The sequence below is a fragment of the Pristiophorus japonicus genome, chromosome 9 (assembly GCF_044704955.1).
Source record: "Pristiophorus japonicus isolate sPriJap1 chromosome 9, sPriJap1.hap1, whole genome shotgun sequence".
Classification (NCBI taxonomy): Eukaryota; Metazoa; Chordata; class Chondrichthyes; family Pristiophoridae; genus Pristiophorus; species Pristiophorus japonicus.
The window spans coordinates 165,669,045-165,691,777 of NC_091985.1; the positions used below are offsets into that span (position 1 = coordinate 165,669,045).

A 22,733-nucleotide genomic window follows, 5' to 3' on the forward strand; every position below is an offset into this window, starting at 1 on the left:
CTGACTATTTCTATTGTACTGCCATATATGGGGCAAATACAATAAGGTCCATGCGATAAAATGGGGACTTTCTTTATTATATTGTTATATAACTTTAGATGGGGACCTTCAAGGAACCTACTGAGCATTTAGATAAAGGGAACACAATAGATATGCTATTAAAAAGGTAAAGTGGCAGCATGGATAGTGGGATGGATGGCTGAAAGATGGAAAGCAGAGAGCAGCACGCTTTTCAGACTAGCAAGATGGCATTAGTGGTGTTCCTAGTTTTGCACATTTGGACCTTTTTTGTTCTCCAGCAAAACTGCACCAATGATGCCGAACTGTAAAGATTGCAAGAGGACCGTCAGGTGATTGGATTGGGCAGATAAATGGCAAACGCAATTCAATGTAGATAAATGTGAAGCAAAACACTTTGGGGGATAATTCCATAATTCTGGGTTTCATATTGTCATTGAATACAAAAGCAACAAGGAGATGATGAATCCATAGATAATAAATCTGTCAGCCGTGGCTCAGCGGGTAGCACTCTCGTCTCTCGAGTCAGAAGACCGGGGGTACAAGCCCCACTCGAGACTTGGAGCACATAACCTCGGATGACACAGTGCTGCACTGGGAGAGATGCAGTCTTTCAGGCGAGATGTTAAACCGAGGGCCAACCTGTTTTCTCAGGTGGACGTACAAGATCCTACAGCACTATTCGAAGAACAGGGGATTCTCCCTGATGTCCTGGCCAACACTTATCCATCAACTAACACCTAAAAATAGGTGATCTGGTAATTTCTTTCATTACTGTTTGTGGAAGCTTGGTGTGCGCAATTTGACTGCCACATTGCGTATGTTACAACAGTGACTATGCGTTTTGGGATGTCTGGAGGTCATAAATGGCGCTATAGAAATGCAAGTTCTCTCTTTAGAATACATTGGTTCGACTAAAGATGGAGTACTGTGCGCTGTTTTGGGCACCGTGTTGTAAAACATATTTTGGAACCACAGAAAAGATACAAAATCGATTTACTAGCACAATACCAAAGGATGAAAGGATATAGTTACCATAGACTTGAAAAACTAGGTCTGTGCTCTCGACAGCAGAGAAGGTTAGAGGGGAGGGATTCAAACAGAAGTATGAGAGTTTGACTAGCTTAGCGATGGTAAATAGTGAAAAATTAATTCCACTACTAGATGAATGGCCTAAATTTAGGATTGGCATTGAAACCACAAAGGGAAAGTTCAAGGATTTTTTTTCCCTAGAGAGGATTACTGGAATTTGGAAGCATTACCGCAAGTGGCAATTAAAACTGAGACAATCACAGCAATTAAGAGGGAATCAGATGAACACATGAAGAGGAAAAGTACTGAAGTATACAACGAAACAGTGGGGAAATGGAATTATAGTAGACAGCTCTGTTGTGGAGCTTGCTCGATTGGCTAAATGGCCTCCTTACATGCTGAAATTTCAATGATTCTTGTGACATAATGGCCCGTAATTTGCGGTCAGTGGCGAAGCAAAGGCGCTCCCTGCTGTCTGTGAAGAAAGCTACCCACAGAGATCTTGCAAGCTCTGTGGCGAGAAGTTTGCCTTTTTCGGCGTGTAATTGATTGTAACACTCTATCAAGGGGATTCCCAGTGAAGAGCTGTAGTCATGTCAACGAGCTGTCTAAGCAGCCAATCACATTGAAGAATTCTTACAGACAGCAAACCTGGAAATAAAAAACTGCTTTTAATCTAGACTTTAAAAAAAATGTTAGATATCAAAATAAAGATTGGGACTCTCACATGGGTATATGGTAAAAGCTGAAGTATCAGGAACAAATGTTAAAAAAATATATAATTTTTTATCATAATGGAGAAATTTGACACTCCACAAATATTAAAATTAGTTTTACAGGGCCAAAATGTTTGTTTAGCAGTCAATACACTGTGCGCACTAGGTCTGTGCAGCAGAGCAGGTTTCCAGTCATCTTGGTTAATCCTTGCTACTGGACCAAGACCTAGCTCTGACAAGTCCGTGTGGTGGCTGGTGTACAACGGTCACCACACGTTAAAAAATCGACGCACAGGCATCTTCCACCCTTCAAGATTTAGTTCAGACCTGGAATTTTAGGTCCATCATTGAAACACCTGTGAACTTTTTGACGTGGAAGCAAGTCATCCTCAATTCAAGGGACTGCCTATGAAAACCGCAGTTACACCTAATCCAACAAGGCTGAACATTTAATGGGCTATTAGCATGGAAAAGCCCAAGTTCATCAGTTTCACTGATTACTGGCTATGGGGGGGGGGGTGGATGCCAGTATCGGAGCAGTGAATGACAGGCTGCAACTTCAGCATTTTCACGTTTAGATGCACATGCACTAAATCCCGAAGTTGCAGCCAGTTTCACAGGGGTAATGACGGCAAATACTGACAACTCGCCATCATTACCACCGCAAATACCGAATCAATTTTTTATATAACTGGATGATTTCATTGGTATTGGCAGATGGTTTTGAATCTATAGAGGAAAGCTTTCTGTTGATGGCACAGTGATGGTGATGGGGAAGAGGCTGAGATATATTATTTCACACAGCTCACACTTTACACCAAGGAAAGAAAGATAAGTTAAAAAGGAAGAAAATTCGATTAGCATGTTCACATTCTGTCTATAAAGAATTGACAGTACATCATCAATTGCACAGAATGATCCAAATACATACTTGCAGCAGATTTTAACAAAAGAAAATCCTAACGTGTGCTACACACCACCCTCCATTTAACATTTTTGTTGATCGCTCACATCCATTTATTCCACTCTGATTGCCAAGCACCACCTAGCAGCCAATGAGTGTCAAATAAATAAATGAGCTAATAAAGTAAGCATTGTGGAGTGCCAGCTGTGACTCAGTGGGTAGCACTCATGCCTCTGAGTCAGAAGGTTGTGGGTTCAAGTTCCGCACCAGAGACTTAAGCACAAAATCTAGGCTGACACTTCAGTGCAGTACTGACGGAGTGTTGCACTGTCGGAGGTGCGGCCTTTTGGATGAGACCTTAAACCGAGGCCCCGTCTGCTCTCTCAGGTGTACGTAAAAGATCCCATGGCACTACTTTGAAGAAGAGTGGGGGATTTATCCCCATTGTCCTGGCCAATAATTACCCCTCAATCAACATAATAAAAAACAGTTTATCTGGTCATTATCACAATACTGTTTGCGGGAGCTTGCTGTGTGCAAATTGGCTGTCAAGTTTCCTATATTCAAATAATGAATGCACTTCAAAAGTACTTCATTGGCTGTAAAGCGCTTTGGAACATCCAGTGATCATGAAAGGCGCTATAGAAATGCGAAGTTTTCTTTCTGAGGCATGTTTGATAGAGTAGACATAGAGAGAATGTTTCCACTTGTTGGGGAGACGAAAACTGCGGTCCATAAATACAAAATAGTCACTAACAAATACAGTAGGGAAATTAGGAGAGTTAGCCAGAGAGTAGTTAAGAATGTGGAACTCGCTACCAAATGGAGTGATTGAGGCAAATAGCATAGATGCATTTAAGGGGAAGCTAGATAAACACATGAAGGAAAAAGTTTATGCTGATAGTTAGAAGAGATGGGGTGGAAAGTGGCTCATGTGGAGCATAAACACAGGCATAGACCTGTGGGCTGAATGGCCAATTTCTGTGCTGTATATTCTATGTAATATGTTATGTTTTTCTAGTGTTCAGCATCAAGCGCTCCCGGATTAGATATAGCATAGAGATCAACAATCTACTTCAACTCCCACCCTTATTTCCCATAGTCCTCCGTGTGGCTTTAAAAGCAGCTATATGAGTATTTTTACAGACTTGTGCCTGCTAGAAACAACATTAAGATTGTCCCAAACTCATGCCATTTTGGAATCTTCCAAATGGCAGGAATAGAGGCAACTTTTATTCATCAGTCTGGGAAGGATTTAGACTTGGGACCTAGGAGAAAAAAAGGACAATGTTGAAACCTATTGTACAAAATGTAGGCAGAAACTCCAGTGCAGTATTGAGGGAGTGCTGCACTGTCAGAGGTGCCATCTTTCAGATTAGGCATTAGACAGAGGCCCCATCTGCCCCCCCACAACACTATTCGAAGAGCAAGGGAGTTCTCCTGGTGTTCAGGTCAATATTTAATCGCTCAACCAACACCTAAAACAGACGAGGGTTTGAGACGTCCTGAAACTGTGAAAGACGCTATATTAATGCACGCAAAAAAGTAAAACTCTCCCTCCCCATTTCCATGAACACTGCAAGTTGACCAGGGCCTCAGTTTTTCCCCTCTTTAAGAGAAAGCACCTCATTGCCATTTAGCATGTGCAGTTCAGAGCATGCTTACGCGCGGAGAAGTTCTAATAATAGAGCCTGCATTCATCAACCCTAAGGCGCAGTTAATCAGTCTATCAATGCTCAGCAATCAAATGATTTCATTAAAGTATAAAAGAAAGTACAGTGTAGCGATTCAGTGCGTTGAGAGTTCTAATGTGTTGATGACCAGAGTGGTAAAACTGGATCGCACCCCACAACGCTGCAAGTTAACCCATCTTAGAGGCCAGGCACATCTCGTGGGAAAGGAAGAAAAATCAGAAAGCAGAAGATGAGCACAGGCAAGCAGGTTGCCAGTTCTCCCTCTTCATCAGGAAGGATGTATGGTGCGGAGAGAAAAGATTTGATTTTTTTTTTTAAAAAGCACATCTGCAAAGAAGTATGATGAAAATATTAAAAGTGATATCACTAGTAGAGTCAGCACAGAAAGTACTAACCGTACAGCTCAGTCTGCATTAATGTGGTACTGACAGTGATTTGAAGTTCTACCTCAACTGACTGGAAAAAGTCACAAAATGTGATACTGTGGCCTGTGCCCAACTAGCCACCATTTTCTTTTGTCCCTATATGATCTCCTGGCAGAGTACTCCATTTCTAAAATACACTGCTCAGCATCATCAGCATTGGAAATATTCAGATCTCAGCTCTTGAGTGTTTGGACATTGGCAAGTGTTTTCTGTTTTAAGAACGAGAAACCAGCATTTTTGTAATCACTGAATTTCTTCTCAGCTACCCCTTACACAGTATACAATTAAAAAAAAATAACTCGGGTTGCTACTTGTTGATGCACTTTGCTTGTGGATAAAGTTATTTTGCCTCAAAGTTCTGTTGGATACAAATGTTCCCATCACACCTCATTAAAACAACAGTACCTGCTGGTTTAAGCTTACTAAATAAAAACAGAAAGCATTACCGGATGATATGAGCAACTACCCTCACCTTTAAGTGAGAACTGTTTGTGGGACCTTACTGTGTGCAAATTGGCTGCCACGTTTTCTTATTTCACTTCAAAAGTACTACTTTGGTTGTAAAGTGCTTTGGGACATCCTGAGGTCGTGAAAGGCGCTATCTAAATGCAAGTCTTTCTTAACAAAAAATGTGAAAGACAATTCAGTTACTGAAAATGATCTGCAAGAACAGGATGGTGGTACAAAATGTGGAAACACCATCAATTCGTGCCACAAAGTGGTAGAACGTGGATTCATGCTACAAACTCTCATCATCCAGTCTCTTGATCCCACTTATGCAGCTCTGGGGAAGTACTGGGCATAGGCTTGGAACAAAGGAGAGGGAAGGGTGACCCCAGTTCACTTGCACATCTTTCCCAATGCCTGGTTTGGAGCTACTTTAGGAAAGGCCTAGAGACTGATGGTTATCCATCATAATGGCCACACAGAGTGCAATGGTACAGCATAAACATGGACAAAATAAGTTAAGAAGCAGTGGAACTTAGGGGTTCAGATAAGGAAAAGCTAGATAAGTACATGAGGGAGAAATGATTCGAGGGATGTGTCGATAGAGTGAGATGAAGTAAATGGAGTGGGAGGCAGTTCATGTGGAGCATAAACACGTGCATACCTTACAGAGGGTGCAGAGGAGAGTTACTAGAATGGTACCTGAGATGAAAGACTCCAGTTATGTGGAGCGACAAGAGAAACCGGCGTTGTTCTCCTTAGAGCAGAGAAGGTTAAGGGGAGATTTGATAGAGGTGTTCAAAAACATGAAGGGCTTTGATGGAGTAAATAAAGATGAACTGTTTCCAGTGGCAGAGAGTCAGTAACCAGAGGACACAGATTTGTCATTGGCAAAAGGCAACATTAGGGGAAAAAGATTTTACGCAGCAAGTTATGGTGATCTGGAATGCACTACCCGAGAGGGTAGTGGAAGCAGGTAGTGGAAGCAGATTTAGTAATAACTTTCAAAAGGAAATTGGATAAATACTTGAAGGGAAAATAATTGCAGGGCTCTGGGGAAAGAACGGGAAAGTGGATCTAATTGGATAGTACTTTTTAAAAAAAGCAGCGCAGGTACAATGGGCCCAAGTTTCAAGCCGCGCAGTCCTGACCTGGACGCCCGTTTTTCGCGCCACAAAGTGCGCCTAAAAAAACCTCCAGATTCTCCACCTTCCTGCAGGTCCTCTGGCCCTCGGCGCAGCGTAGCAGGAGCTGTAGGGGGCGGAGCCAGGTCCCTGCGCTGAAAACAGTGCCCATACAGTGGGCGCGCATGTTCAGTAGCTCCAGGCGCCCAAAACCGTGTGGGAGGGACCGAAGCATGCAGCCCCTAGTCCTGGCCGAATGGCCTCATTGGGGCTGCGTGCATCAGGCTCCTCCCACGGCAGCTCCGGCTTCCTCCCGACCTGACTCTCGCTTCCCGTCTACGACCGGACCGACACGACTCCCGCTTCTCTCCCCCCACCCCGACCCGGATCCGACCTGACCTCCCTCCCCCCGACCCGACCTCCCTCTCCTTCTCCTTCTCTCCCCCTGACCCGAACCGAACCGACCTCCCTCCCACCCCCCCTCCCCCGACCCGACCCAACGCCACCACCTACCTGTAAATCTGGTGCTGGGGATGGGCCCTGCCCGAAGTCTCAGGCCCGGCCCGTTCAGCCTCCCTCCCCTTTTCTCCCCCCCCTTCCCCCCCCAATCCTCCTCCCCCCCAATCTCCTCCTCCCCCCCCCCCCAATCTCCTCCTCCCCCCCCAATCTCCTCCTCCCCCTTCTCCCCTTTATCCCTTTATCCCCTTCTCCCACCCCTCCCCCTTCTCCCCCATCCCTCGCTCTGCTCCCCCCCTCTATCCCCCTGCTCCTCCTCCCCTCGCTGTCAGAAACACAGAAACTGACAGACAGAGAATGAGAGACACACACAGACAGACAGACAGACAGACACAGAGAGATAGAGACACTGACAGAGACACACTGGGGGGGGGCATCCCAGCACGCTGTTGGAGGGCTCCCAGTGCTGCAGTCGGTAAGTAGAAAATGTTTTATTTATTGATTTTTTAAAAAATTATTTATTAATTTTTTTTGATTGATTTATTGGTTGATTTATTGATGTATTTATCATTTATTATTGATGATGGCTCTTTATTTGTAAAACTGAAGTGTTTAATGTTTGTAAACTTCCCTTTAAACCCCCCCCCCCACCATTCCCTATGCCTGATTTGTAACCTACGCCTGATTTTCTAAAGTGTAGACAAGGTTTTTTCGAGCGTACAAAAATCTTCACTTACTCCATTCTAAGTTAGTTTGGAGTAAGTTTTCACTCACGAAACTTTGAAATCAGGCGTAAGTGGCCGGACACGCCCCCTTTTGAAAAAAAAATTCTATTCCAAAGTAAAACTGTTCTAACTGACTAGAACTGGAGCAAACTAAATGACGAGAATTCCGATTTCTAAGATACTCCGTTCTACACCAGCTGCTCCTAAAAATCAGGAGCAAATCATGTGGAAACTTGGGGCCAAAGAGCTTAATGGCCTCTTCTGTGCTTTATCATTCTATAATGTAGCAAAATAGCCCATCAGTAAGAAACAGAATTGTGATGCCTGTCTGTTGCGTCAACTAACACCAACAAACAAAAGGTTTAATAGCAGCAGCTATATTACCCCGCAAACTCTATTTTGTATAAATAAAAAGAAAACATAGGCTGCAACATCTCTCAGGGATGCAATGCGTCTTGAAGTTCAGATGGCATTCTGACAGATTACTGTTTTATAACACATTCGCTCGTTTCTATCAGCCTTTGGGATAATGGTAGCATTTATTCTGAGTCAATAGGTGAAGGGTTTGAACCCCAGTCCAAACAGTCCCAGTGAGCAAAGACTGGACCAAATTCTGGGTCGAAATCCAGCAGGATACTCTTGTCTTTCCCCTCCCCCCGCTCTTCAATTGGTTACGAGATCCCTAAATACATACCTCCGCATAGGGCTAACCACCGAATTGGCTGGTTATGGAAACTGCCATTGAGATAACTGGTAGTGGCAATAATTTTACTAATCAGGATACACCCCTAAAATACTATACACTGAACGAAAAGTAACAATTTAAATGAACAGGAGAAAATGGAAAGACAATTTTACAATGAAACTATCAACTCTTTCCAACCTGACAACTGAATTCAGATATTTTTTTTATATGGAACGTTTCAATTTCCAGAAATGAGCTCATGCTCACTTATAAAAGTCAATCATTTTCACAAACACACACACATAAATTGATAAATTCATCAACTAACCACAGGCAATAAGGGTTTTTCAATATGCAAGATGGCGACAAAGTTCAGGAGGGCCAAGTATCCCATATGCTTTTTGAAACAGTCTTCTCAGCTTGTCCTGCCACCTTCAAAGATTTGTGTACCTACACTCCCAGGACTAACTGGATTGCTTTTTCAAGAGTCGGCACAGGCACAGGCACAGGCACAACGGGCCAAATGACCGTCTTCTGTCCTGTATGGCTCCATGATTATTTAAAAATCCAACTCTCGATCAGCTAATAAAAATGATTTCTTGATGAAGCCATGGATTTTGAAAAAATATTTCAAAGGCTTTACAAATAATTCATGGGGTTTGGAGGCACGACACCCGATGACTCAGTGAGTGGTGTCAGCATGTGATATTGGTCCCAACCACTGACTCATCAGCTTGCTGGTAGCTAAGTGAAATAGAGTAGGCATGTTCTTGCTTCAGAATTTCTGAACAAGTAGAACAAAACGGAATATTTTGCATTCTGCTGCTGCTATTAAGCACTTTTTAAAAATCAAAAAGTTACCAAGGAGTATGAATAACTGTTTTTTTTTTGTTTAGATAGTGGATGTTGATATGTCAACACAAAATAATAACCTCTCTATCTCTACTTGGGTCGGTGCTCAAGAACTGCACAGATCACTGTGGAAGTACAAAGAGGCTGCATCGACATGCCTGTTTGAAAGGGAACAATCATTAGAAACATAGAAAATAGGTGGAGTAGGCCATTCGGCCCTTCGAGCCTGCACCGCCATTCAATAAGATCATGGCTGATCACTCCCTCAGTACCCCTTTCCTGCTTTCTCTCCATACCCCTTGATCCCCTTAGCCGTAAGGGCCATATCTAACTCCCTCTTGAATATATCCAATGAACTGGCATCAACAACTCTCTGCAGCAGAGAATTCCACAGGTTAACAACTCTCTGAGTGAAGAAGTTCCTCCTCATCTCAGTCCTAAATGGCCTACCCCTTATCCTTAGACTATGTCTGGACTTCCCCAACATCGGAAACATTCTTCCCGCATCTAACCTGTCCAGTCCCGTCAGAATCTTATACGTTTCTATGAGATCCCCTCTCATCCTTCTAAACTCCAGTGAATAAAAGCCCAATTGATCCAGTCTCTCCTCATATGACAGTCCAGCCATCCCTGGAATCAGTCTGGTGAACCTTCGCTGCACTCCCTCAATAGCAAGAACGTCCTTCCTCAGATTAGGAGACCAAAACTGAACACAATATTCCAGGTGAGGCCTCACCAAGGCCCTGTGCAACTGCAGTAAGACCTCCCTCCTCCTATACTCAAATCCCCTAGCTATGAAGGCCAACATACCATTTGCCTTCTTCACGTCCTGCTGTACCTGCATGCCAACTTTCAATGACTGATGAACCATGACACCCAGGTCTCGTTGCACCTCCCCTTTTCCTAATCTGCCGCCATTCAGATACTATTCTGCCTTCGTGTTTTTGCCCCCAAAATGGATAACCTCACATTTATCCACATTATACTGCATCTGCCATGCATTTGCCCACTCACCTAACCTGTCCAAGTCACCCTGCAGCCTCTTAGCGTCCTCCTCACAGCTCACACCATTGAATCATCTGTACTGGAAATGTATTTCCATTATAATAGATGCTAATGGATTGCCTTGATTTGTGTTACAAAATATATTTAGGGTAAGCTATTCCCTTCATACGATGAAATAAAACTCTTTATCCATTCAGTTGAAAACACATGATCTAGATGCATTTAAGGGGAGGCTAGACAAGCATATGAGGGAGAAGGGAATCGAGGGTTATGCTGATAGATTTAGATGAGGAAAGACGGGATAAGGCTCAAGTGGAGCATAAACGCCGGCATGGACTGGTTGGGCCGAATGGCCTGTTTCTGTACTGTATATCCCGTATAATCCTACGTAAACACTCCATTCACAGCAGTCTGTCTTCCATGGCACACGCCGTTTAGGAAAATAACACTTGCTGAGAGCAGAATAAAATTGGCTGACAATGATATTTTGTTTGTCTGATACAGAATATAGAATGGAGAATGTTTCGAGCACATAACATTGATAAATAGCTCAAGTTGTGCACTCCCAGTTTATGGCATCTTCTCAACTGCTCAATCTGTTGTAAAATGCTCCAGCCATGCATTATTCTACATCTAACAGTCACAGCCATCTGTTATACTCAGTTTTAAAAATAAGGACCATTTATAAATAGAATGCATGATAGGGATATGCAATAGTCAAAACATATTCTGTTTTACACCTAGTTATTACAACAACCACAAAGCTGGTCAACCCCCCACCATTGTCCTGGAATCTCCAGAAATTAAAGCTTAATGTCTTGCTGTGAGCAACCCGGGAAAAAAATCATCTGGTCATTAAAATATAGTTGTCATTTTTTTGAACTTTCATTTATTAGTTATAAAAATATTGGAGATTGGAGGAGGTGGGGGACTGTTTGACTTGGGTGGGGTTGTTTGACTGGAGCAGGGCTGTTAGAGGAGGGAGATTGTGTTGTGAAATCTCCAGGAATAGGCCATATTTGCACTCCTACAATTATTTTCACAATATTACCCTTTGAGCTGATAATGGCAAAAATGCTAAATGTGTCAAAATGAATTACAGCTGATGCTGCAGACCATATCCTCAGCAACTGATGACTCAGCTCCAATCCACAAAACCTAGCTTTGCAAGAATTACTGCTACAGTACATCACTGAAAATAGTGTTGTAACGTAACCGGAATTCAAATCGTCTTTGCTTACACTGTACACCAGGGTTCAGTGTCAGCTTGTCAATGGAGTTGAAAGGTTACATACATGGAATACAATTTCCAGCACAGACACAGGTCATTCAGCCCAACTGTTCTATGCCAGTGTTTATATTTCACACAAGCCTCCTCCAACTCCAAGTACCTCTTCTACCTGCCCCCTTCTCCCTCTGTACCCTTCTCCCACATGTATGCATCAAGCCTTCCCCTTGAATACATCTGTGCTATCAAATTTAAACACTACAGAAAACTCTGATGACAGCAAATCTTTATCAAGTATTTGTTTCAAACTTAAGTCAATTCCGGCATAGCCATTGCAATTGCACTTGAACTGTGATTATCCATCGCAATGGAGGCTTATGACAGAGAAGGAAGAATTCCACTAAATTAAACTGCAATGGACTAAAGCGATACAATCGAACTGTAATAAATTGCACTGGTTCAACCAATCCATTCATCATACAAAGACACTAATTATAATGAGGCATCACTGCACTTTACAATGAACTCCGTTCCTGCAACTGTCCTAATAATGTTACCTTCATACTCTCAAAGTTCTTTTAGAATTTTTGAAGATAAGCCAATATACGATGTTAAGAAGACATGTATGAATTCTCACTCCAATCTGGTTTAAGCTGGCTGCCATTTTGATAAGCAAATTTGCTTTATCTGTTCTCCCAAAATAAAGAACGCCATTGCAATTATAATCTTCTCCCTGAAAGGAATATATTGAAAGAAAGACTTGCATTTATATAGTGCCTTTCACGACCACTGGATGTTCCAAAGTGCTTTACACCAATTAAGTACTTGTGAAGTGCAGTCACTGTTGTAATGTATGAAACGCGGCAGCCAATTTGCGCATAGCAAGCTCCCACAAACAGCAGTGTGATAATGTCCAGATAATCGGTTTCTTTTTAATGATGTTAATTGAGAGATCAATATTGGCCAGGACATTTTGAAATTTGAAATGAATGCCAGCTGTGAGTTTTAACCAACAAGTTATTGGTGCTGAATTCACAGTCAGCAGCATAGCAAAGGAGCCATTAACATCCAAACTAAATCCACACTTACCTCGTGCGATCCCCCGTTCGAGAAGATGCTTTCAAACACTGCAGGGTTGTGCGCAGTGCAGTGGCCCATAGATCCCAGGAGCGTACTGTGACTATGTGAACCTAGGATCACGTGGGATGGTACTCCTTTCACTTTCTGACTCTTAGCCAATCAGGAAACAGGAGGACATTGCCAATTTGCCCACAACTCATTTAAAATAATTTAGCAGCCAAAAATGCTATTTTATTAATAAATTACAATCATTGCAATAATATTTAATACACGAACCAAGATTTCAACATTAATAGAATTCGATCAAACACTGAAAAGTCTTGAGATACTTCTTACTGAATGTGTCCTTAAAACCATGAAACTCGATTAGGATGCTTTTTACACAAAGCATGCAGCTGAATTTACATCAGCCCTTTAATTCTGGGTCATGACAACATAAACCTATAATTACAGTCTTGTCGAATTTGTTTCTCCATTAGACTAACTTTTGATTAATCTAAAATTGAGAATTTAAATGTCTGATAACATGAGGAAATCATGAAAGTGAATTAAAACCTATCTAAATAGAAGTTGGGAAATAATTAAACCGAAACTACAAAGGGCTTTCGGGCAGCAAAGACAGTGAAACAAAAAGGTCCTGTGTTCAAACTTGAACAAATGAAAGTTTCTTTCAAATTTGTATCCGCTCAGACACGGACTAGTGTCTCATTGTTACAGGCTGTAACAATGATGCAATACTCTCATTCTCCTCCCCTTACGCTGCGCCTTTTGTACCAGTCGTAAAAATGTTCAGGGTAATTGATGCACAGTAGGTGGGCAATTAGCCCAACACTTGCCAGCACGTACGTTGATTTGAATGAAGAGGTGTAACGTGCAGCGAAGCCTACCTGCAGTCGGAACTTGACATGTCGTCAGTCCGGGATTTAGTGCATGCAGAAATCCCGAACTTACGGTCAATTTCAAAGGCGGAATGACGCTATACTCAGAGTATGCCGTCATACCAACCGCAAATTCGGGGCCATTATTTTTCAAAGTCTGTAGTCCCTAAAGTCTTTCCGAAGGTTACACAATCCAGTCTGTTGCTGGTTCAGTAGAACTGCATTCATCTTGTTATAATACAAAAGCAAAATACGGGCGGATGCTGGAATCTGAAATAAAAACAGAGAATGCTGGAAATACTCAGCGGGTCAGGCAGCATCTGTGGGGAGAGAAACAAAGTTAACGTTTCGGGTCGATGACCCTTCATCAAAACTGCTCGTCAACTTGTATAATATTTACTTTTCTCCGCTGACTTGTTTATGCATAGAATCAACCCCGAACCATCTGTCCTGTGCAACTGTCTTTGGACATCTCAGAAGAAAATAAAAGCAGCAACAGTATTAAATTGCAGTACTGTACTCCATTTCAAAGTATGAGGAAATATAATGCCCTTCCAATGCTCGCCTGAACTGGCCTTGACTATTGCAAAATATTTCCCTGGTTAATCGTGTACACAAGACAATATGAGCATAAATGATCAGGCTGTACTATATATGCAAGTATCATTAGTCATTTTTTGTTCATTTCAACAAACTGCACTAATAGGAACTCACTGTGTTGGCTGATCAACATACTATATTTGCATATCTATCAACTCCTACCAAGGCTGAATAGCAAGAACACGATGACACAGGGAGAGTGGACTGACATTAATCCAAGATTGGTACTGCCAGATAAACAAGTAGAAGCTTTTCAAGGATGCCCCTGTGATGAAGATGATAATTCAATATGTCTAATATTTCCGTTCATCCAATATAATGTGTTTGAAATGAATAGGTACCTGAACAAATGATCTCATTAGAAAGATTGCTTTTCATTCATTGCGGGCGTCATGTTAATCAAGGTGAAGAGTGTCAGTGCTGAGGAATGGAATATTTTCCACATTCTGCATTAAGTAGTGGCAAGTCGTGCACCTGGGGCAGGTACGGCCTTGCAGGTGAGGAAGGCGGAAGTGAGAAACAGTGACTGGAGGATACGGGAGCGATGAAGGTTGGGCTAAGCCTGGGGTTCCTGGTGTTACTGAACGCGCTGTGCTCCGGTGGCCATGGGAACGAGGGCAAGAAAAAGCTGCAGATCGGGATCAAGAAGCGGGTGGACAATTGCCCGATCAAATCCCGCAAGGGCGACACGCTGCACATGCACTATACGGGAAAGCTGGAAGATGGGACGGAGTTTGACAGCAGCATCCCTCGGGGCCAACCCTTCACCTTCACACTGGGCACGGGGCAGGTGATCAAAGGCTGGAACCAGGGCCTGCTGCGGGATGTGTGAAGGGGGGAAGAGGAAACTGGTGATCCCGTCAGAACTCGGCTACGGTGACCGAGGAGCCCCTCCAAAAATCCCAGGTGGAGCAACCCTGATCTTCGAGGTGGAGCTGCTGAAGATTGAGCGACGGAGCAATTTGTAGGAGGGGCAGGAGGAGGGGGGAGGGCCCTTTCCCCTCGCGGTGGGGGAGGGGAGGGTCTCCACGCAATAAACAAATGCTCCTTCAAAATAAAATCCATCTACTCTGTCCCAACAATGCACTTCTTATAGCCTCTCTGGGACAAAGTAGATTATCCCCAAATTACAGTCAGTGTTATGTCTACTTAGATTTACACTACCCAAGGTCGTTTAATTTACAATCTGTACACCCACAAAGGAAGAAAGCCTTTCAGCAGCAGATCAATTTGGATTTGGTGCCAGATAGAAAGGGCAAATGCTCCAGTCCACTTTGTGCCTTTAAACAAGCCCCCAGGGATGCTGCTGTCAAACTCCGTCCCATCTTCCAGCTTTCCCGTATAGTGCGCATGTGCAGCGTGTCGCCCTTGCGGGATTTGATCGGGCAATTGTCCACCTGCTTCTTGATCCCGATCTGCAGCTTTCTCTTGCCCTCGTTCCCATGGCCACCGGAGCACAGCGCGCTCAGTAACACCGCCAGGAACCCCAGGCTCAGCCCAACCTTCATCGCTCCTGTATCTTTTATTTCTGATCTCAACCAATATCATTTCATTTTCTTTGTTAGAAGTCCTCCACCTAAATAAAATGGCAGCTCAGAACATTCATTTGTAAGGTACCCCTGATAGCGAAGTTGTTAACAGTAAAGGTGGCGTGCAACTGCCCACATAGGCCATGCAACACAGCTTTGGTTCATAGTCTGTTGTACCTGAGCTGCGGATGTGGCATTAGGGGTGCAACAGTAAGTCTCAGCATCACTAGAAATGGGGGGGGGGGGGGGGAGGAAAAGAAAGAGCGAGCATGGGGCAAGGAAACCTCCTGCTGATTACCACCTCCCGCCCTCCCTCAGCTGATGAATCGGTACTCCTCCATGTTGAACACCACTTGGAAGAAGCACTAAGGGTACATAAGAACATAAGAATTAGGAACAGGAGTAGGCCATCTAGCCCCTCGAGCCTGCTCCGCCATTCAACAAGATCATGGCTGATCTGGCCGTAGACTCAGCTCCACTTACCCGCCCGCTCCCCGTAACCCTTAATTCCCTTATTGGTTAAAAATCTATCTATCTGTGATTTGAATACATTCAATGAGCTAGCCTCAACTGCTTCCTTGGGCAGAGAATTCCACAGATTCACAACCCTCTGGGAGAAGAAATTCCTTCTCAACTCGGTTTTAAATTGCCCCCCCCGTATTTTGAGGCTGTGCCCCCTAGTTCTAGTCTCCCCGACCAGTGGAAACAACCTCTCCGCCTCTATCTTGTCTATCCCTTTCATTATTTTAAATGTTTCTATAAGATCACCTCTCATCCTTCTGAACTCCAACAAGTAAAGACCTAGTCTACTCAATCTATCGTCATAAAGTAACCCCCTCATCTCTGGAATCAGCCTAGTGAATCGTCTCTGTACCCCCTCCAAAGCCAGTATATCCTTCCTTAAGTAAGGTGACCAAAACTGCACGCAGTACTCCAGGTGCGGCCTTACCAATACCCTATACAGTTGCAGCAGGACCTCCCTGCTTTTGTACTCCATCCATAGCAAGGGCACAGAATGTACTCTGGGTGGGGGACTTCAATGTCCATCGCCAAGAGTGATCCAAGCTGGCCGAGTCCTGAAGGACATAGCTTCCAGGCTGGGCCTGCAGCAAGTGGTGAGAGAACCAACACGAGGAAAAATCTTACTTGATTCACTGGAGTTTAGAAGGATGAGAGGGGATCTCATAGAAACATATAAAATTCTGACGGGACTGGACAGGTTAGATGCAGGAAGAATGTTCCCGATGTTGGGGAAGTCCAGAACCAGAGGACACAGTCTAAGGATAAGGGGTAAGCCATTTAGGACTGAGATGAGGAGAAACTTCTTCACTCAGAGAGTTGTTAACCTGTGGAATTCCCTACCGCAGAGAGTTGTTGATGCCAGTTCATTGGATATATTCAAGAGGGAGTTAGATAGGCCCCTTACAGCTAAAGGGATCGAGGGGTATAGAGAGAAAGCAGGAAAGGGGTACTGAGGTGAATGATCAGCCATGATCTTATTGAATGGTGGTGCAGGCTCGAAGGGCCGAATGGCCTACTCCTGCACCTATTTTCTATGTTTCTATGATCTCGTCCTCACCAATCTATCTGTCACAGATGCATCTCTCCAGGACAGCATTGGTAGTAGGAACCACCGCACAGACCTTGTGGACATGAAGTCCCGTCTTCAGACTGAGGACACCCTCCATCGTGTTGTATGGCACTACCATTGTGCTAAATGGGATAGATTCAGAACAGATCCAGCAGCTCAAAACTGGGCATCCATGAGGCACTGTGGGCCATCAGCAGCAGAATTGTATCCTGCCACAATCTAACCTCATGGCCCAGCATATCCCTCACTTTACCATTACCATCAAGCCAGGGGACCAACCCTGGTTCAATGAGGAGTGCAGAAGAGAATGCCAGGAGCAGCACCAGACATACCTAAAAATGAGGTGCCAAGCTGGGGAAGTTGCAACACAGGACAATATGCATAAGAGCACAAGAATTAGGAGCAACAGAAGGCCATTTTTGGCTCCTCGAGCCTGCTCCGCTATTCAATTAAGATCATGGCTGATCATCTACCTCACCTCCACTTTCCTGCATTATCCCCATATGCATGCTAAACAATGGAAGCTGCATGTTATAGGATCAGATCAAAGCTCTGCAGTCCTGCCACATCGAGTTGTGAATAGTGGTGGACCATTAAACAACTAACAGGAGAAGGCGGTTCCATGATTATCCCCATTCTCAATGATGGCGGAGCACGGCACACAAGTGCAAAAGACAAGGATAAAGGGTGTGCAACCATCTTCAGCCAGAGGTGCCAAGTGGATGATCCATCTCGGCCTCCTCCGGAGGTCTCCACCATCTCAGAAGTCAGTCTTCAGCCAATTTGTGTCACTCCACGTGATGAGTGCACTGGATACAGCAAAGGTCCATACAATATCCCGGCTGTTGTGATGAAGACTTGTGCTCCAGAACTAGGCGCACCTCTAGCCAGGTTGCAGTACAGTTACAACACTGGCATCTACCCTACAATGTGGAAAACTGCCCAGATATGTCCTGTCCACAAAAAGCAGGACAAAACCAAGCCGGCCAATTACCGCCCCATCGATCTACTCTCAATCATCAGCAAAGTGATGGAAGGTGACGTCGACAGTCAAGCGGCACTTACTTCAATAACCTGTTCACTGATGCTCAGTTTGGGTTCTGCCAGGACCATTTGGCTCCAGACCTCATTACATCCTTGGTCCAAACATGGACAAAAGAGCTGGATTCCAGAGGTGAGGTGAGAGTGACTGCCCTTGACATCAAGGCAGCATTTGACTGAGCGTGGCATCAAGGAGCCCAAGTAAAACTGAAGTCAATGGGAATCAGGGGAAAACTCCCCACTGGCTGGAGTCATACAAAGCACAAAGGAAGATGGTTGTAGTTGTTGGAGGTCAATCAGCTCAGGCCCAGGACATCGCTGCAGGAGTTCCTCAGGACAGAGTGCCAGGCCCAACCATTTTCAGCTGCTTCATCAATGACCTTCCCTCCATCAAGTCAAAAGTGGGGATGTTCGCTGATGATTGCAGTGTTCAGTTCCATTCGCAACTCGTACCCGCATGCCACAAGATATGGAAGACATTCAGGCTTGGGCTGATAAGTGGAAAGTGAGAGAAAAAGAATGGTGGGGGGGGGGGGGGGGGAAGAGAGAGAGAGAGAGAGAGAGAGAGAGAGAGAGAGAGAGAGAGAGAGAGAGAGAGAGAGAGAGAGAGAGAGAGAGATATGGGGGGCGGGGGGGGGGGAGAGGAGGGGAAGAGAGATATGGGGGGGGAGGGGAAGAGAGAGATATGGGGGGGGGGGAAGAGGAGGAGAAGAGAGAGATATGGGGGGGAGGGGAAGAGAGAGATATGGGGGGGGGGGGGAAGAGGAGGGGAAGAGAGAGATATGGGGGGGGGGGGGGGGAAGAGAGAGATATGGGGAGGGGGAGGGGAAGAGAAACACGGGGAGGGGGAGGGGAAGAGAAAGACGGGGAGGGGGAGGGGAAGAGAAAGACGGGGAGGGGGAGGGGAAGAGAAAGACGGGGAGGGGGAGGGGAAGAGAAAGACGGGGAGGGGGAGGGGAAGAGAAAGACGGGGAGGGGGAGGGGAAGAGAAAGACGGGGAGGGGGAGGGGAAGAGAAAGACGGGGAGGGGGGGGGAAGAGAAAGACGGGGAGGGGGGGGGAAGAGAAAGACGGGGAGGGAGGGGGGAAGAGAAAGACGGGGAGGGAGGGGGGAAGAAAAAGACGGGGAGGGAGGGGGGAAGAAAAAGACGGGGAGGGAGGGGGGAAGAGAAAGACGGGGAGGGAGGGGGGAAGAGAAAGACGGGGAGGGAGGGGGGAAGAGAAAGACGGGGAGGGAGGGGGGAAGAGAAAGACGGGGAGGGAGGGGGGAAGAGAAAGACGGGGAGGGAGGGGGGGAAGAGAAAGACGGGGAGGGAGGGGGGAAGAGAAAGACGGGGAGGGAGGGGGGGAAGAGAAAGACGGGGAGGGAGGGGGAAGAGAAAGACGGGGAGGGGGGGAAGAGAAAGACGGGGAGGGGGGGAAGAGAAAGACGGGGAGGGGGGGAAGAGAAAGACGGGGAGGGGGGGGGAAGAGAAAGACGGGGAGGGGGGGGAAGAGAAAGACGGGGGGGGGGGAAGAGAAAGACGGGGAGGGGGGGGAAGAGAAAGACGGGGAGGGGGGGGGGAAGAGAAAGACGGGGAGGGGGGGGAAGAGAAAGATTGGGGGGGGGGGGGAGAAAGAGAAAGATTGAGGGGGGGGTAAAGAGAAAGATTGAGGGGGGGGGGGGGGAAGAGAAAGATTGAGGCGACAAGGGGAAAACGAGAGTGGTATGGGGGGCAGAGAGAAAGAGTGGCGGATAAATATCAGCCAGAGTCCCTTTGCCTGTCCAGCAACCTCTGCTAGAAATCGCACATGTGGACAGAATTGATCTCGGTTGTGATGTCCTCCATGTTCAAATAGCCTACTAACACTTACCATTTAAGCTAATACCTGTACATGAAATATAGTAAGTCGCGGAGAGCAAGTGCCATCCATTGAATTACACCCAACACACCTCTGTGCTCACCGGAGCAGAGGAAAGGAAATTGACAGGAAAAAATAGTTTTTAAAAAACCTTTAATTTTAAAAAGGTTGAAAGAAGGCAATGCTGCATGATTTTGCTGGCTATGTATGATTCTAACAGATTTCCAAAAAATCTCAAGATATCCTTTTCATTCTGTCTCCTTCCTTGTTCGCGCCAGTCAGGGTTGCATTCACACAGGGGTCATTTTAACTTTTATCGCCAGACTGCAATGGAAAAGAAAATCAGGCAAGGTGTAAATCGGATAGCTGATTCACTATCACCCGTTTTTCACCTGGCAATGTAAGCCAAAATTACCATCTGTGAAAAGAAGAGTATATCCTTGCATCTGGCTTACAGGAATGCCAGAGGGGAAACTTGCATCCCATTCGTTTGTAGTGGATCCAAACCCAGATGAAAAAAGGATATACTGTGCTTACCCAGCACATGGTTACCTCAGATTTAACACTGCCATGCTGCCTGTAATGTTGTGTGTCTAAAATGTATCCCCGGTAATGAAACACGCTGATTAAGATAGTAACTTAGAAGCATCAGAGGTAAAATGCAGCTAATCATCCAATGCAGTTCAAGAGTAAAAACAAATCCATATTCCAAATTTTTGTACATAAATTTATGCCATGCAGCTAAACAAGAAACTAAAACTAAAGCAATTTTCTTTTTCTGCAAATATGCACAGTGCACATGCACCAGTTCTCTCTTTAATCTCCAAAAATGACTCACCATCTCTTTTCTGGCAAGTCACACCCTCAAGCAGTTAAATCCAACGTGTCAGCAAACTCACTGAAGCCCAACCTTTAAATCCTTTTCACTAATGTCACGTACTAAATACAATGGATGAATTTATATAGCACGTTTACCTCAGAAAAACATCCAAAGATGCTTTACAGAAGAGTAATCAGACAAAAAATTGACAGCGAGCCAAAGGAGGAGATGTTGGGAGTGGTGATGAAAAGCTTGGTCAGTGGTAGACTTTAAGGAGGGCCTTAAAGGAGGAGAGCAGAAGAGAGGCAGAGAGGTTTAGGGAGGGAATTCCAGACTGTAGGACCTAGACAGTTGAAGATACAACCGCCAACGGTTGGGCAAAGGGAGTGGAGGAGGAACAAGAGGCCAGGAATGGAGAAACGCAGAGATCTTGGAGAGTTGTAGGGCTGGAGGAGAGTACAGAGATAGGATGGGGTGAGGCTTTGCAGGCATTTGAACACGAGGATGAGAATTTTAAATACTCCAACTGCAGACACAGTTATAAAATACTCGCATCCCTTTCTTCACTCAAATGAGATTTGATAAGCAGTTTGAAGGATATTCGATGACCAAGTATTAACTCAGCTTTATGACCAAGTAATTTAATTTCATTTGCAGGGTACAATAGAACCCTATTCATTCTTTGAATACTGAGGCATTTACAATTTTCACAATATACACATCCCATTACAGTTTTAAAACAAGTCACCAATTCTTATTGGTTCCCTCAATCTACACGCACTCCCCAGCGAGAATGAACGCAGGGAACCTGGTCCCTAGCCTCAGTCAGTGCTATTCCGCAGGTGGTAACAGAGATAAGCAAGACTGACCGGAAACAATTAACTTTATAATTTTATTTCCTTTCCGCTGATGGGGAGGCACATCCTCAACAATGAAGCCAAGATCCAGAAACGTGCAAATGGACAATATTATTCTGTAGTATGGTGCAGTTGTTACCAGAAAGGAGAATGTGCCTCATGAATATAAACGGGTAGGAAGGGAAATAACTGAAATGAGGAGAGAGGTGAAACAAGCAATGTTGCTCGTATTCTCGGAAACAAAAACAGAAACTTGGGTTTCTGTCCTGTGCATGTTCTAAATCAAATCAAAACCGAGGTTACGTGCAAATATCGCCCCGTCAAGAATCATGAGACATAGAGGCAGTGAAACTGCAGACAGAAGTGATTCTAGCTCAATTATACAGCCAGTTCTGCTCATGCAGTAGATTCTGTGCAATTATGTAATTTTGGCTATTCTTGTATCTTTATGCAACACTGCTTTTAAATCAAGTTTGTTTTGAACCTTTAACACTGCCCATGTTAGTAATTTTTGTACCACCCATCACTCGTAGAGATCAACATGCCAACACAGTATCACTTGTTAGATCTTTATCGACAGACATGAAAGGAAACACACCGTTTGAAATCTTTTAGTCTTGATGAACAGAGCTACAGACCTACTTACCCCTATAATCGAATGCGACTACATGGTAGCCTTGTGAGCTGAGGACCTATAAATGGGGAGAAAACAAAAATCAAGAATGTGGAGATGGAAGTACAAATAATTTCATTATTTGAATCTTCACAGACATAACAATAGACATATTGTACTCGGTGAAAGACAACAATATAATCTCCGTTCGATCTTAACAGTGTAACACGTGAGCAACAAACACACTTTCATTTTGAGAAGTACCTCATATATTCAGGACTTCCGATTTCCTATTTCACTAAGTATAGTTCATTCCCCACATTGATTTATTGGGATCAGGTAATCACACAAGAAAAACACAATGGCCATCTCCAATATTGTCCTCTGTGCAGTATTTAAACAAAGTCATAAACTCTTGCTAGTAAACTCTTATGAATTCATTAAAACGAACACAGAGGAAAATAACAGAACTGCCCCTTTGAGAGCTTTGTTGCTGCGTTGCAAGTGTCACACAGGTTTTCCTGCTCCCATAATAAGCTGCAGCTTCAGACTAATTTGCAGATATTTTTGAC

The 22,733-nt window shown here is 44.5% G+C and overlaps 2 protein-coding genes across 3 annotated transcripts in view; one reads left to right on the forward strand and one right to left on the reverse strand.

Moving 5' to 3' along the window:
• Nucleotides 1-22,733, reverse strand: part of abhd12 (abhydrolase domain containing 12, lysophospholipase) — a 182,851-nt gene that overhangs the window by 85,631 nt on the left and 74,487 nt on the right. For both annotated transcript variants that reach the window (XM_070890049.1, XM_070890050.1), the window contains one exon: nucleotides 22,195-22,240. In XM_070890049.1, coding sequence (XP_070746150.1) covers nucleotides 22,195-22,240 — 46 coding nt within the window. The remainder of the gene's footprint in view (nucleotides 1-22,194; nucleotides 22,241-22,733) is intronic.
• Nucleotides 14,399-14,837, forward strand: fkbp2 (FKBP prolyl isomerase 2). Its single transcript, XM_070888851.1, is given in 2 exon segments — nucleotides 14,399-14,689; nucleotides 14,691-14,837. Coding segments are annotated over 2 exon segments (423 nt in total). The 5' UTR covers nucleotides 14,399-14,413.